Raw genomic sequence first — 17,172 nt, 5'->3', positions numbered from 1 at the left:
AAAAACAAAAACCAACCATTAAAATTAAGAACGTACTTAAACATACTAAAAATCTAAGCTGGAACTAATTAAACAAATCACAATATTTGCATTGATCATATAGACATTTACATTTAATACTAAAAAACGCAAATTCATTCATTGTCATTTCATTAGTTTATAATTATTATATGTATTTTTTAACTTTTATTTTCATTTATTCATTTTTATAGATATTTTAAGGACTTACATTATTTTTATTATTATGAATTTTTTATTACAAAATGAAATTTTAAGTTCCCATTATCATAAAATATATATTTAGTATTTTTTTTATTAATTTTAAATTATTAATAAAGATTTTATTTAAACAAAAAAAAACAAATACATAAACCATATTTTTCTTTTTATTAAATACAAACATTTCGGAAGGTTAAAATTTTTGCACCCAACAGTAGTTTATTTCCACCAAATCATTAATATTAAGACATGGGCTGAAAAATTAAGAGCAAATATTATGCTTTCAAAGTCTTGAAAATTACCAGCATCTATTGTCCAAAATGGACCTTAAGCACTTCTCCATTGAAACACCTACGTTTGGGGTACGAATCTTGCCCACAACGGTGAAAGACCTAACCTATAGACATAAATTCCTAAATTATCTTAATAATTGAAATATTAAACTTTTGTGAATTTTCGACCTTTTTATTTGTTTGTAAATACTTGAACTCAAGAATTTTGGATGGGAACAAAAACATGTCCGCATTGCGCACTGAATGTCTGAGTCACATGAACGGGAAGTTTCATATAATTGAGCGAAACATTTAATGGGACAGCACTCACTCCGTTGTCTCTTTGGGAATGTTAATGGGAAAATGTTTATGCTGCATCGGTACATTATTTCTTCCTTTTAAGGAATTGGTATGTTCAGATCCTTAAAAAGTATATTTATGTATGAATATAATATTCTAGAGTTGTAAATTCTAGTTCATTTGAAAGATCGCTCCATATAGTTAATCTCTTTTGACTGAACTAGTTCAGTAATTTAAAACAAATTGTATTTGAAAGAAGACAAGTTAGATGACAGCGAAGCCGCTCCACAACCAATATGTCTGATGAGCCTCTACCAAAAGCGAAACATGTCACATAGTGGTGATTGTGTAGGTTCGAGTCTTCGGCTTTCCTCTTTCACTTGCAAACATCATCGGTCATTAAGCTCAACTTCAACAAGAAATTAATTAAAATCAATATTAAAAACTATCGTCGCCCTAATAAGCAACATTTGTAAATAAATATAGTTCATAGTTCACTATCTAGTTCAAATGTTTGGATCAGAAACGTTCACCAGCTCTGAATCGTTCGCTAACAATTTCGTTCATTTGTATGAAAACACATACAGTCTCAAGATGGGTAATCTAATTCCTAGTTCACTGTACTAGTTTCAAAAAGTATGAGTAACTTCATAAAATCTAGCGTATGATGGGGGCTATTGGAACTGCTTAGTGAACTAGATAGTTCCACATAGTTCATATAGCAATTTCATTCGTTTGTATGAAAGCACATACAGTATAGAGTTGGGTAATCTAGTTCTTAGTTCACTGTACTAGTTCCAAAACGTATGAGTAACTTCATAAAATCTAGCGTATGATGTTACGTATACGCAGTTTGTTCATACAAATGATGTGGGCCATTGGAACTGCGTTGTGAACTAGATAGTTCCTTATAGTTAATTTGGCACAACTCTAATACAGTCACAACCTAAAAAGGAACGAGCAAGGGTTTTGTTAGATTACGAAGAGAAGCGACATGCCCGTATGGAAATACACTTAAACCAGAGTAGGCCTACAAAAACTAGGCCTGGTGTGTTTTGCCAGAGAATTAGACCTGGTACCCATATAATGTTTACCGAACCATGATGGGAGAAGTCGCTTATTGACATTTTCACTCCAAGACAGTTTTTGATTTTGCTGTATTGTTTGTTATAGCCTTAATACGAGGGATACTTTATAAGTTTTTGGTCTTGACAACACTACGTGTTTCCAGGAGCTATTTAACATTTCCTGCGACATTTCTTCCACCAGCATACATTCGATATTGCATGGATTTTGAAAAACAAAAAACACGATCGCGATGCTTCGAAAGTCCTTTATAAATTAGATTGTCACAGGTGGCGAATCATGGATCTATGCGTATGCTCAAACGACCGAGTGGGTTTACGAAGACGAGCGAAATCCAACCAAATCGTTCGAAGCAAATGGTCGCAGGTTTTGAGAGGTACACCACAATATTTTTGCTTGAAGTCTTCGGAGCAATTCGAAAAACGAACAAGAGACGAATCATTGTGCACAATGCGCGTTCTCACACATCGACTCAACCCTGTGCCTTTTTGATCGGCAATACGTGGAATTGATGGGTCATCCAGCGTACAGCCCTGAGTTGGCACCCAATGACTTCTTTTTATTCCCGCACGTCAAGAAGAAAGGGGTGGTCAATGATTTTCGTCGCCATAAGATGTTGTTGAAGCATTTAAACCCAACTTTAGGAGATGTCTCAATCGGAGTGGAAAAGTACTTCCATAATTGGTTTAAGCGCACAATCCGGCTGAAGGATCGTGTTATGATCCGGTAGTCGAAAGAAGTCTCTTGTTTCCGGTTCTGTTATATAAAGACCCAGCCCGTTTTCCCCCTAGCACAGCCGCTCAGCACAGCAGTACACCCGTAGCATACAGCGGGTATCTGTACTAGAGTTCCATCGATCCACATGTCTCTGTCTGGTATCAAAACTTCACATAAAGCAACTTCACTTGTTGCAGGTATACGGTCTGATACAATATGATCTATTGACTCACCCGTTGTGATCCGTAGTATTTTTTGGTGGTCACTTTCGATCCACTCGCTCCTCGACTTAAGTCATATTGTTGCGATGGCTGCTTTATATCTTACCTGAATTTCTATGGGGTGGACAACAAAAATTTTTTCTAAAGCCCTGGTCGATGTAGTCCTCATTGCCCCACTGATGCTTAAGCAGAAAATGCAATGTGAACAAATTTGTACATAGCTGTCCACCATATCACAGCTGCATGCGTTAGAAGCGGTCTAATTACGCTTCTGTATAACCATTCCATTTAAGTGTCCTATCTAGAATTATGCTCAGGAACTTAACTGTTTAAGGTATTTAATTCCGTTTTTTTCGGATTAATATTTAGACCTCTCGGTCTGGCCCAGATGTAAGCAATTTAAGAGCCGTTATGACCCTCCTACAAAACTTTGATTTTTTTCCCCTCAGAAGTATTATAACGTCGTCTGTATATCGCGCTGCTTATCCATATAATTCTTAGCATATGGTGTATCCAGTTCCTAAGGTCCCGGTCTACATGAAACACCTCTAAGGAGTGGATTAGCGTTGTGGAAAGCGCCTCCGATGACGATGCATACATCTAGTGTATACATCTTCGTTCTCTCTATACGGTGTACTACTTCATGTACGACGTCTGATTAAAAAATACCCGTTATCAATAACTAACTTCTCCCCTTCAAAATAATCGACCTCAGATCTAATACACTTATGTCAGCGTTTTTTGCAATCCCCGCAACGCGCTTTTTGGTATAGCCATCAGCTCCTCTTTCAATTTTTCTTTTACATCCTCAGTCGTAGCCAATGAACGCAAATAAACAAAACGATTCCCGTACCAATCACACATGGTCACAAACTTGTCAGTTTCTCTGAATCGTCTCGCTTTTAAAACAAAACCACCAACTTTTCAATGCAAAAATACGAAAACCTTACGATTACTGAAATGTACTTCGGCTATGCTTTGCCGAGTTGTTTCATTCACCACCGAAACAACAAGATTTTTTGGCAAGCATTTGCTGTGCGAAATGATCAATGCCACACTCAGACACACATTTAATTGCTTAACAACCCTATCAGCTAACATCATCATTAGTGAGCGGAGAGAGAAGCTCTCTTTGCTTCCTCGCGAGATGCGGAATGTTGTTTTTTCAACCACCAAATGAATGATTCATTGAATTATTCATGTGATTTAAACTTTTTCGTTGTCTATCTGTTGTTGTGGAATTGAGACCATTTCGCTATTCGTTTTGTTCGCACTCACGAATGTAAACGAAACGAAACATCGAGTTCGGTTAACGTGGGTTATGTTTCGGTTAGTATTGTTTCTATGGAAAGTAGAAAACGAAACCATTGGAAATGTTTCATAATGTATTTTTACGTACGCTGGTCGTAGCAATACGCTTTCCTATTAGCAGTGTCTTCTGTTTTGGGAAGAGGAAAAAGTCAGCCAGCAGGGGCCAAGTCCGGTGTATACGGAGGTTGAGACATGTGAACTGGTGCGTTATCCACGATTTGTTTTTGCACAATTCTGTTTCTGACGATTTATTGATCATAGGAACTTGTGGCAAGAATTCCTGATGCACCATTACATTATAGCCGAAGAAACGGTTGACCGAACTTTTGTCGTTCGAAGGTTTTCCGATACATTAAAAGTGATCAAATTCGGTCAAGTAGTTGCGGAGGAATTCAAAGTTAAAATTTTGAGTTTTTTTCATATTTTGCATCATAGTATGAGTGTTTTTGACTTTTTAACAACAAACATTAAAAAATTACTCCTTGGGTTTTTATAAAACTCATCAAAGTCGATTTCGGAACCACTGTGCCTAAGTGAATAACATGCGATTTTAGTTCAGTAAACTGATCTAGTTTAAAAGATCTTTTCAATGAAATGTTCAATTGCACTACTTCCGTTGTGAATTAAACAACTCTAATATATTCCTTTTAATTGATATAAATTAAAAAATGCGCAAGATATTTGTTAAATATTTAATTTTCCAACAGACTAGTTTTAACAAGAAAATTTAATGAAACGTTTTCGTTCATTTTTGTAAGGTAAGTGGGAGATAGAAGGAAAACTAATTTAAAATGGCCTGAAGGAACTATGTACATTCACTCGTTCAACCTAAAAAACTAGAAGAGCTATATGAACGAATGGAGCTAAATGAATGAGATTATCTAAATGCACGAATGAGCTGGATATGGTTCCGTCGATTAATTTCATGGAATCCTTACTTTGAACTAGTTCTTTCATGAACAATGGTTAAAGTATGTTACTCCGGAATCGGAAGCAATTTGATTGTATTGGTGTTTCTAATGGTTATACACACCATATGCTTTTTCACATGTACGAGTATGACATCAGCTGGTCTGTATATTAGTATACCTAAAGTGACAACATACATGTGAAAGAGCATATGGTGTGATATAGCCATAAGCTGTTGAATATTTTCAATATGAAATAAATTAATTGCTGCTTATTGACATTTCAAGCCCATGTATTAGTAATACAAAACAATACACAATATGATTTTAATTTCATAAATAAATATATAAAAATAATATTTGGTACTCTCAAAAAGAAAACATAGCATATGTTGTACTCATTAAACATTTTACAGCCATTAAAATATACCGAGCTATACAAAATACACACATATTTTAGAACAGAGCCTATTAGGAGCCACAAATGAAAATTTTATCCCTCAATTCTTTGTAAAAAGAATTTCCAAAAGAAACTTAAAACATGTGGAAAATTTACAAAAAATGCATATCATAGCTGTAAATTATGAAAAATAAACCCCCCCAAAAAAAAACACAACACACCCTCATCAACAAACATTTAACCCATTTACCACATCTAAATTTACATATAATTTTCCCAGCAAAATATAGTAATTCGAAGAAGAGACAAGCAAAATAAAACAAAAGAAATTATAAGGATCAAGATTGCAAATTTAGAAGAAGAAGCTAATTAAAAACGAGAACAAAACAAAAACCTACACATATTTAGATGATGAAAAAAAAAAACAAAACCTCAGAATTATGGACAACAAGAAGAAACAAAATCTATACATACATATACACGTATATTATATATGACAAAAAATAATTACCTTTAATGAAAAAAGAAGAAAAAAAAGCGCCGTATTGATGAAGCTAAAAAAGGAAAATACATAAAAAAGAAAAAAATGTACTAAATTATATTACAAGAACAACAACATCAACCAGAAGTAATGAAACTGATTTTTATTGTAAAGAAAACGTGTTACGTTTTTTTTCTACACATATATATTTTATTTTTTGCATAAACAGAAAATATAGTTATAAACAAACCAAAACAAAAACATATATTGAAAAAAAGAAGAAAAAAATACCAAAATTACAAAAAAAAACAACATTTTGAAAACCAATAAATATTAAAATATAAAAAAGAAGCAAATAAATCTTAGGCATTTTTCTTTAACAGATATTTGAGTGTAAACATTGGCGAGCTTGAAAAAGGTCAAGGTTCAAAATTATTGGCAAATTTCAATGGTTAAGGGTAACTCTGTTTATGTGGCTACCAAATTGTTTTTGGTATACGGTGATGACTTTTTTACTCTCTTATTAATATCATTTTATGCGTGAAGTTGTTTTATCTAATCGCGTTATATATAAGATTTTATAAAATCTTAAATTTAATATTAATCTTAAGAGGTTTGTGCCTCACCTTTTTCAATGGGCAACATTAGTGTAACAGGAAATTATTTTTGGGAAAAATTCAAAATGTCATCAGCCTAATATGTCATATGTCAACAAAAAGCAATACATCATATCGACGCCTCCAAACAGTAGTATGCTAAGTCGACTTAGCATGTTTTCAAGTTCTTTACATTTTTATATTTAACGTCCTTTAACTTAAATTCTGTCAAATTTTGGTAATGATCGGACAATACGAACAGAAGTTATAAACAAATATTTACTTAGCATAGTACTGAAGGTCAAAATATTTCCAAACTTTTAGAGCTTGTCCTGCAAAACTCGCTTTTCAGAATTAGCAAACTATTATTTGGAGGTGTCGAACGTCCTTTAACTTAAATTATGTCTAATTTTGGTAATGATCGGTCAATCCGAACAGAAGTTATAAACAAATATTGACTTAGCATAGTACTGAAGTTCAAAAAAATTTCCAAACTTTGAGAGCTTCTCCTGCAAAACTCACTTTTCAGACTTAGCATACTATTATTTGGAGGTGTCGATATGTCAACCAATCCCACGCGCACAGTGGTTCAGAATCGTTTTTTAGTCCAAAACTCTGTAACTGTTGAACGGATAGCGATATTATATCCCGTGAATGAAAATAGGTAAAATTCAGTGTAGTAGATGTAGAGCAATTCAAGGTCAAAGTTAAGCTTTTGAGATGTTTACTATTGTCGGTAAAATATGAGTGTTTTCTATATCTTTATAAAAAAACTATCAAAATACTAAAGGATAATTTTTTTTTCAAAAACATGTAGTATTTTTGTTAAAAATTAAAAATACTTCTTGGGTTTCATAAAAAGCTATTATTAATATGAGAAACGGTATGGAAAAAACATACATTTTACTCATGTAATTTCAATAAATTAAAAATGTCTTAAGCCGAACGGTACGGGCACAAAAGCTTATATGGGCTGAAAGAGGACACTCTCAGGTATCCTTCTGCGAAAACCGAACATTGTACCGTTTTGTTCCTCAAAAAAAGCTAGTACAGTATCTGTTATAGTTTCCGATAAATAGCTATTTTTTCTTAAGACATTTTCAAAAATTACGTATTTTCCAAAGTGGGGGGAAATTGCAGTCTTTAGTGGCACACCACGTCCACACCTTCCAATATATTGATAAAAAATTTTGGTTTACTTAGTTTGAATATATTTACTATCGATTAAATATCAGTTACGAAAAAAAATGGAGTTTTGGCCAGGAAAATCGATTGCTGAACCACGGTCCTATGTAGCGGATTGACTCGGATGTATCTTCGACCAGAAGCCGTTACCTACACCATTATATGTTTGTATTCGTATATTTTTTAACCTTGATGGCGGCAATATATGCCTGCTCCGAGCACCTTTGGTCCGCGCCGTGATAGAGAAGAACTCCGGGCCATTGATCTATTACATTTGCCAGATCCACCATATGTCAACTTCGGTAAAATGTAGTGGATGTATGGAATGGGTGTATTTTTAATGTGTGGGACTGTCTAGGCAGAGTTGCTTAATGTGTGTAAATACATACCGCTGATGAATAGCTAGACCTTGCGTTATATGTATGCCCGACATTAGTTCGCTTTTGGAGGGCAATAACCGTCTGTTGCTGATTGGCAAGGGTTCAGAGAATTTACCGCTTCAGCGAGCTGCCCATTACTTTAGATCCTCAGGTAGCTAAGAGGATTTTTCGGGACATCATCTGGACTGCAGGCGCTCTTTACATATGTGCTGGCCGAATACCCGAAATTATACCAAATTTCCCAGCGGAGGTGGCGGGACTAGCAAATTAGCGCGATGAGCTTAGTCGTACAAACCATGAACACACAAGAGTTATAGGACTTACTCTTAAAATCAACAGGCTAGTAGGCGAACGTAAGCGGAAAAGGTACTTTGACTACCTGGAGCAATGCAGCATTGGTACAGAATTAAATAAATTGTGTAAATCACTCTCGAATCCGGAAAAGAAGGATGATAGAACGGCTTATATTTTCAACGGTGTGAAAGTAACAGATCCAAGGAGGTGCGCTTATAATTTTAACCGGCAATTCCAGCCGAAGAGGTACCACCACAATTTACGATGATCGATGTTGCAGACAAACGTCATCCGAAACGCTAAATCCCACTCGGAATCTCTATGGTAATGCTGAAGCGACTGGATAAACCTGGGGTTTATTATTTAACAAGTGTCCCATAGCCACCCATATTGTACCAGAAGCAGTTGGCAGGGTGGTCCCGCTACTGAAGCCATGCAATGATGCCAACAGAACTGCATCGTACAGCACGATCTCTCTCTCTCTCTGTCTCTTACAGCCAGTAGCAATGATTCTAGAGGCTCTTTGTCTCCCCATGATGAGAAGCAGTTTCCCAGTTTCCCAACATAAGCATGGATTCCGGAAAATGCACAGCACCACATATGGTCCTACACGCCATATCCATACATATCAGTTGAGAACTGAACCAGAGCAGTCCGTAAGACCGAACGGTTACGGTGGCTCTTGGCCTAATGAAGTCTCTCGATACCGTCTGACATGACAAGCTGTTCGAGGATATATATAAGACTTCCTCCCAGTCGTTTGCATATATAAAAAGTCCAAAAACCGTAGAGTGTAACAGGGAGTCCCCCAAGGCGGTGTGATATCTACGAAGCTGTTTAACCCCTTCCTTTCTGAAATTGCACAACCTTCAGACGGCAAAGAGATCGTTTTGTATGCGTATGAAAGTATGATCTTGGCGTCGGGTCCTATCGTCGATGACATATGTGATATGTTAAATGTTTACATAGCTGATTTAGTGCAGTTCTTCCATTTATTCTTCCGCTTTACTCTTTGAGGAACACGTGTCGCAGTTGCGGAGGATTTGACATATGCCTGTAACCGCCTGGGAGATTACAATTTCTTTCTTGTTTTGGTGACGAAATTTGTCAGGAGTTTTTCTTTGCTTGGGAGGACAAGGAAGAGATTAGAGAGCCTAGCACTCAACAACTTCTAAGCACTAGCGTAAACTTCTTCGAAGCCTGTGGGCGCCACCGTTAACCATCATGGACTCATCCGCTGCCATCCATACTGCCTTGTCCGCTATAGCAACGCAGATATGTGTAGACCCTATTCCTCAAGTACTTCGAGGTATATCTTCCATACAGCGGTTTAGGGTTATACCGCCCATGATCGTTCAAGTTCTTCCATCTGAGGAATATGAAAATGTCTGCCGCTAAATACTCTGCCACACTGTTTACCACCTGGACGGCTGAAATGAAGCTCCCCCTGAACGTATTGGTCGATGGTGCCCTGATTTCGATAACTAACTACCCCAAGATATTGGGTATAGCGTTCGTCCGCACAAGTCGCAGCTATTTACAACAAGATCAGAGGAAGTGCCGTCAGCACTTGGAGTGGTGACAAAGTAACCTTGTTGACCTCTTGTAAAGCGATAGGCCGGCCTGTGGTAAGTAATGCGGCGCCAGTGTGATATGCAGCGCTACACAGTGGAAGACAATTCAAACCTTTCAGAATGCCGCACTGAGGACTCCAACATGGTGCCTTCTCATAACACCAGTGGACCATATTCATAAGTAGACTAAGATTTTACCGGCACATCAGCACAGCAAAAAGTTGTCGATGCTTGAGTGTTACTGCCATGGGCATCCCTGCCACTCACAATGATGCAGTTGCGTAGGCAGTACCCCTATCCAACGCAGCAGAAGAACGCCAACAGCCAAGACAAGCACGAGTAGTTTTAGCCCAGTTAAGATCCGGACGATGCAGCCGCCGCAATTCATATTGGGCCCGAATTGATGGCACGATACCCAACACATGCCGTACATGTGGATTGCGACCGCACGACCCGCTACATTTGTTTAGCTGCCCACCTAACCCCACCCACCTGTCTACTGACTCTTTATGGAAGCAGGCATTCCGGGTTGCAGAATTTTTTAATCTGGATACAGAGGAACTAGAACCATTTACCTGAATACAACAAACATACGAACGAACATATTTGTGTAGCTACAACAACAACACCATCTGTCAACAATATTATTTTTCATCGGGATTTAAAGGCATTTCTCTCTTCTGTTTATTTTTTCTTTCATTTGAACTATTTTTATTGAGAGCAAAAATTGATTGAATATTTTTTTGACAATGATCCACTATACTCTGCCAATGGTAGTGGCATCGTAAAATTTTGAATATGTTATGTCAAAACTTTCTTTATGTTGTTGAGGAAATTACAACAAAAATATTTTTTTATAAAGGGATTTGACTTGTGATACCACTACCTGGGTAATTGTGCCATGACTCTGCCCTAAGTTTGAGAATTATTGATACTTTGTTGTGAATGAAAACAATTGAAAGTGGCGGATCAAATTGGATTTTAGCCATTATTATAGCCATTAGCTGATATTGCGGAAAACGAAAACAACGTTTGAATAACATAAATGTGACAAACTTACAATGCAGTTTCCATTTTTTATAATTGTAAATACCAACATATACAAATTCTATATTTAATTTATAAAGTATGCTTTAAATCCCAAGTTCCCCACAAGTTTTTATTTGTCCCTCACTTAGAATTTCTATCAAGGAGTAAATATTAATATTTATTTACTGTTTAACTTTTTTCGAAATAAAACCGACAAAAAATTACAAACAAGTTTTAAGAAAATCTTGCCTAGTCTGGGCTTTAGGATGTTATGGTAAGCCTTATATAAGATTTACCCTTTAAACAAAACCGAAAATATGATATTAGAAAAAATAGTATATTTCTTAAGTTTTAGTCACAGCTGCCAAAAAAAAAAATCAAAAAATAAATTATTTCCCATATATAATTTGTGTTGTTTTAAATGTTGTGTTTCTGTGTGTAAATTAATTAGCTGCATGTTTATTTGTTGATTACTCCATTATTGGCATTCATTTTTATCAATAGTCTGTCTCTTCCCATATCAACTATTTTCTTTAAAACTAGGAACTAATATTAAAATGTGAATTTCTTTTTATTTCAATTTACTTTATAGCTATTGCGTAACTTTGGCATGGCCGCCAGATGTCCAACACCATTTGCTTTTCCTTTTACACCGCTGGGTTTGAGTTTATTCGATATTGATCCGTCCAGAATTTTGACAATGTTACACCATCAAACTTGGCTAGCAGAAGAGGCTTTAAGGTGAGTGTTCACTCTTTCAACAGTTGCTACATTTTTGTTTATTTATTTTGTTTTTTTTTTCTTGTTTAGAAATCGCGGTTTACTTACCCCACCACCATCTACATCAAAGGATTTCTCCCACCGTTATAATCCTTTAAGCGATTTACTTTCCAAAGATTATCATCCAAATCACATGCATCACTTAAACACTGCCGATCTACTGACTAGATCTTCATCATCTACCCCCTCCAATATGGGTGGGGTGGGGCCAAATGATTTGGTTAGCAAACAACAACAACACCGTTCCATAACACAGCAACAGCAGTACAAACAACAACCACCTTTCAATATACGTTATCCGTCGCCTAGTGCATTTTTCCATCATCAGCAACAGCAGCAGCAGCACCAACAATCATCACAACATAACCATGTATCCCAACAGTTACAGCCACAGAAGCTAATCAAATTAAGTAGACAAAATACACCATCTCCCCATCAATCGAATGCCAGTGGTCCTTTACACAAGATTTCCGAACGTTCTGTGACCCCCTGTCATCCCACCACCAAGGATGACAACAATGACAGTGATGTCCCCATTGAGATGACTACAACACATCACGATGAGGCAGCAGCTATACGAGATCGTGACAGTGGCAATTCGAGTGCTGCCACCACGAGTTCCATTACCTCATCGATGATCTATAAGGATTCCTTAGAGCAATTATTGCAACGTCGTCATTCCGGTCCCTCACTGGCCGCGGAGGCTGGCTTGAAGTCGTATACGCAATTTTTACTGAACTCAAGCACTCCAACGGATACCTCAAGTTGTAAGGAGAAAAGCTCCTCTTCATCTACCTCATCTACACCGCCACCAGCCCCTGGAACACCAGGTCAACTTTCACTTAGCCGTAGTAGTATGCTAAAAAGCCCCTCGGATACCTCATCGCTGTTCAGCGAGCCCATCGAAGAGGAGACCCGTTGTGTAGTGTGCAATGCCCATTTTCCCAATGTTTGGCTATTGGAGCAGCATGCTGCCCTGCAGCATCCCCTATTGGGGCCAGGTGAGGAAAAACCTTTTATTTGTGAACAATGTGGTCAATCCTATCGATATCGTTCAGCTTATGCCAAACACAAAGAAACCAATCATCGTTCGCGTCTACCCGCTGACAAACTGTTCACCTGCGATGTCTGTGGCATGCAGTTTCGCTATTTGAAATCCTTTAAGAAGCATCGTCTTAATCATGCTCTGGAGCGATTACATGGCAAAAAGGGGAAACATCCATTTGCCATGCATTTGCAGCAACAAATCCAGGAACATGAAATGAACATTGCCAGTGGACAGGAGTCTGCTATGGGTGTAATGGGCCCCGAATCAGACGGGGTTGAAGATTTGCGTATTAATATCAAGAAGGAGCGTGAAGATGACGATTCTCAGCAGCAGCTGCACCACCACCAACAACAGCAGCAACACTCTCAAAGGCATGAAGATGAACAGGATGCCGACATTGACTCTGCTGTAAGAGTTCAATTACAGACCAATACGAATGAGCCGAATATTGAATGCTCTGACGGAATACATAGTACAAACAAGAGGGTAAGTTTTGATAATATAATAAATATATTGCTTAGAAAAGATGGGGATACAATTGAGCAAGTACTGCATTTTATTTCCTTGAGGGCAAACATTCCATTATCTTAAAAAAATATATTAGGCCCCGTGTCACGATCGTGCCTAATTTTTAATGTTCAAAAATTGTCATTTAAAAATCGTGTAAAAATACACCAATCGATGAACAAATTTTGTTATAGGTAAAAAAAACGAATCTTACAGAAATTTGCGAACATCGGCTTGGATTTTAATATACATAGCTAATCACAATTTTTTAAGGATTCAATTTTAGCCATAACAATGGGCTCTTAACATGTTTTCATCAATTAAACAATAAATGTCGTACTTTGTATTTTTCACACGATTTTCAAATGAAACTTTTTAAAACAAAAATTAGGCACGATCGTGACACGCATGTGTCGTACGTGTTTAAATTTTACAAAAAAAGCACAAGAGAATCCAAAAAAAAAGCACGACCCAAAATTGGCACCCATGACCCGAAACACGATTTTTTTAATAAGACACGCCATATAACTCCTATTTTAGGTATTTTAAGGGTTTTAACTACAGTTTTTACTGAACTACCCATAATTAACCATTCCCTACGGTCATGAAATTCCTTTACCAAAAATGTTCAACATACGTCCATGTTTTGGAATAGCTCCCATATAACGGTACCTCGAGATTTTCGGTGTTTTGAGAAAATTAGCTAGGTACCATTATATAGCCCCCATATAATGATGGTACCTCCCGATTCTAGGCATTTTGAGGATTTAGGCTACATTTTTGACTGAACTACCTGTTATTTGACAATTGAGGTTCACAGTGGTCACAAAACCTATAAATCAAAAATTGTCAACACATATCCATGTTCTGGTAAAGCTCCCATATAACGTGCTTTGAGATATTAGCGGCATTTGTTGACCGAACTATCAGTAATTTGACATTTGAGGTTCACCAGTGGTCACAAAACTTCTCCACCAAAAATTGTCAAATTAGGTACACACTTTGATATAACTTCCATATAAAGGTACTGCACGATTGAAGACTTTTTTAGATAAATTTTCTGGCCTAATATAGACATTTTGGGTATCCGTGGTCGAAAAAGCTTCTCCACCTCAAATTGTGGACAGGAAACTAATTAATTCATTTTAGTTGGGAAAATTTTTTTTGGCGGATGGTACAAAAGTTCGGCCCGCCAAACTTAAGGATTTTTTACTTGTTTGGACTTCCATGTATCCTTTGTCCCCTGTTACACGCTCAAAAATCCTTCTCCACATTATATTTTCTATTTCTATATTTTCCGATTAAAAACTCCTTACATACTTATATTCTTCTCTCTGACTACAGCAACGCCTTCTTAATGCTCCCCCACCATCCCACATGGAAACAGATCCCTCCTATCATCATATATCGCATCAACTTTCTTCGATTCCAACACCACAGCAGCAGCAGCAGCAACAACACCATTTGCCACCGCATCATCACCATCCACATCTTAACTCTCAACTGCCTGGCCATTTGGCCCATAATATGTCCGCTATGGCGGCAGCAGCAGCTGCTGCTGCGGCCACTACACCACAACATCAGCAACAAATTACTCCGCAAACAGCTCAACAGGCTGCTGTGGCAGCTGCAGCCGCTGCTGCCAATTCAATGAATTCCTTAAATTCTCTCAATTCAATAACATCTCTCATCAATGCTGAGCGTTTGCCCAATGAACAATTTTTGGGTTTAAATCCACAGGAGGCATCAATATTGAATTTCCTACGAGTGGATGCCCAGGAAAGGCAAAGGGACAAGAGGTAAGTATGGATGTGTACCTTTTTCACTTCTCTCTCTCTCTAAATTCATTCCTCTTTTATATACAAAGCAGACCACCAGCTTCACGTTTCGCCTGCCCCTTCTGTGGCAAATGTGTGCGTTCCAAGGAAAACCTCAAGCTACATGTACGCAAACATACTGGCGAAAGGCCATTCGTTTGCCTATTCTGTGGCCGTGCCTTTGGTGGCAAATCTGATCTAACACGTCACCTACGAATCCACACAGGTGAGAGGCCTTATCACTGTGAATCATGTGGCAAATGTTTTGCTCGGGCCGATTACCTCTCCAAACATTTGACAACACACATACACAATGCTCCACGCTGAGATGAGGTGCGAAGGAGACGACTCCTTCGCCGTTAGGTATTTGGTATTTTGAAACCTGCTACCGGCTAAAAACTACTACAACTACAACATTCACACGAAATTATCAAAGGTCATGTGGAAAAGAAACAACAAATGGATACACAAGGATTCTAGAATAATACGTAAGAAATTTGGTATATACAACTACATACCTACATACATACTACACAGTAACAAACATACATACATGTAAGAAAAACAACTATTTTCCAATAGAAAACAAACTAAACACCAGAAAATGTTCTGTTCATAAAGAGAAAGAGATAAAACAACCAACAACCAACCAACTTTGTTCAAATATTGAGGCGTATTTACAGGTATCTTAAATTAAACTAATTAATTATTTTACTATTAAAAACAACAAAATGTTCATATATAAATTAATTCAATGCCTATGTTGAAGTTTTTAGTGTTAAGTTCTAAGATTTGATTTTGTAAAAATGGAAACTAAGTATAGGAAATTGAGGTAAATTCTCGTACTTTTTTCTTAGTTTCCTTTGGGCACATTTGACACATTTCTTAGGTGATGTGGGATCAAATTATGGGTATTATTTTCTTATTTCTAATTTTTTTAATATATAAAAATCGGTTTTTAGAAAAGATCGTTTCTTTCAGGTTGTTACTAATTTTGTCCTTATGTTTTGGTAAAAAATATTCATTTAGAGAAAAAAAAACTAATTATTTATTGAGAACGAAAATTAATTGCTGCTTAGAGCATTTTCGACAGAAAATATGATGAAATGCCAATACAATAAATCCATTATCTGCAATATTTGAGATATTCGCACAGGTCAGAGACAAGCAACAGGTTGTTCAGTAGAGTTGTGCCAAATGAACTATATGGAACTATCTAGTTCAATACGCAGTTCCAATGTTCCACATAATTTGTATGAAAAACTGGGTATACGTAATACCACACGTTATATTTTATGACGTTACTCATACGTTATGGAACTAATACAGTGAACTAGGAACTAGATTACCCAACTCTATTTTCCCGTCTCAACTTTCGTATGAATTTTCCAAAGTAAAAAAAAGTCAATAGTCATGAAAAAATTACACGGAATTTCGCTTGCGTTAAAGACATTTCAAAACAGTTCAGAATTTATTCCCAAGCTCCTCTCTCTTCTGCGTTACTTTATTTACATTCTGATTCTATTCCCAAGCTCGTCCCTCTTCCGTGCTAGTTTCTCCACATTCTGATTTCAAGAATTTTTCGCCCAATTTATTTTCCGTCAATTTTTTACATAGCTATGTATGTCGGAACATAGCTAATACACATCATGGTTAATCTTTTGAAGTTTATTTCTTATATTTTTATTGACGGCTCTTTCAGATGATAAAGACACCAAGAGATGTCTGGACTTCGCCTATCGTAACTGCAGAAAACTCCGAATGACGGATGAAATATAGAATGCTACCCAAAGGCTACTGGAGTTACAGTCGAAATTATTGTTACGGAATTAAGTTTAACTGAATTCCGTGTATACGTTGTTTTATTGCCCGATACGATTTGTACCAAATAAGACAGGATTCGTTTAGATTACGGTTCTACAATGCTTTATTTACTTTATTACACTTATTCACAACCGACTTTAATTACTAAGCACACAGCTTAACTCTAATAAGAACATAGCTTTCCTATACTTCTGCTCTAACTGTTGTTTTAGTTTGCGGTCAC

At 36.8% G+C, this 17,172-nt stretch overlaps 1 protein-coding gene across 14 annotated transcripts in view; it reads left to right on the top strand.

Annotated features, from left to right (window-relative positions):
* mamo (maternal gene required for meiosis) overlaps positions 1–17,172 on the top strand; it is a 698,235-nt gene that overhangs the window by 670,507 nt on the left and 10,556 nt on the right. For 6 of the 14 annotated variants that reach the window (XM_073974305.1, XM_073974304.1, XM_073974303.1 and 3 more), the window contains 4 exons: positions 11,566–11,714; positions 11,784–13,287; positions 14,653–15,107; positions 15,176–15,962. In XM_073974305.1, coding sequence (XP_073830406.1) covers positions 11,566–11,714; positions 11,784–13,287; positions 14,653–15,107; positions 15,176–15,452 — 2,385 coding nt within the window. In that variant the 3' untranslated portion in view covers positions 15,453–15,962. Of the gene's footprint in view, positions 1–11,565; positions 11,715–11,783; positions 13,288–14,652; positions 15,108–15,175; positions 15,963–17,172 lie in introns of those variants that run through there. The other 8 variants (XM_073974312.1, XM_073974311.1, XM_073974308.1 and 5 more) reach the window with 4 other exon arrangements.

Source organism: Musca autumnalis, unplaced genomic scaffold (assembly GCF_047663935.1).
Source record: "Musca autumnalis isolate F117 unplaced genomic scaffold, ASM4766393v1 scaffold_3, whole genome shotgun sequence".
In the NCBI taxonomy this organism is placed as follows: domain Eukaryota; kingdom Metazoa; phylum Arthropoda; class Insecta; order Diptera; family Muscidae; genus Musca; species Musca autumnalis.
The sequence above is the reverse complement of the archived record's forward strand: the minus strand, read 5'-3'. Positions and strand labels throughout refer to the sequence as shown.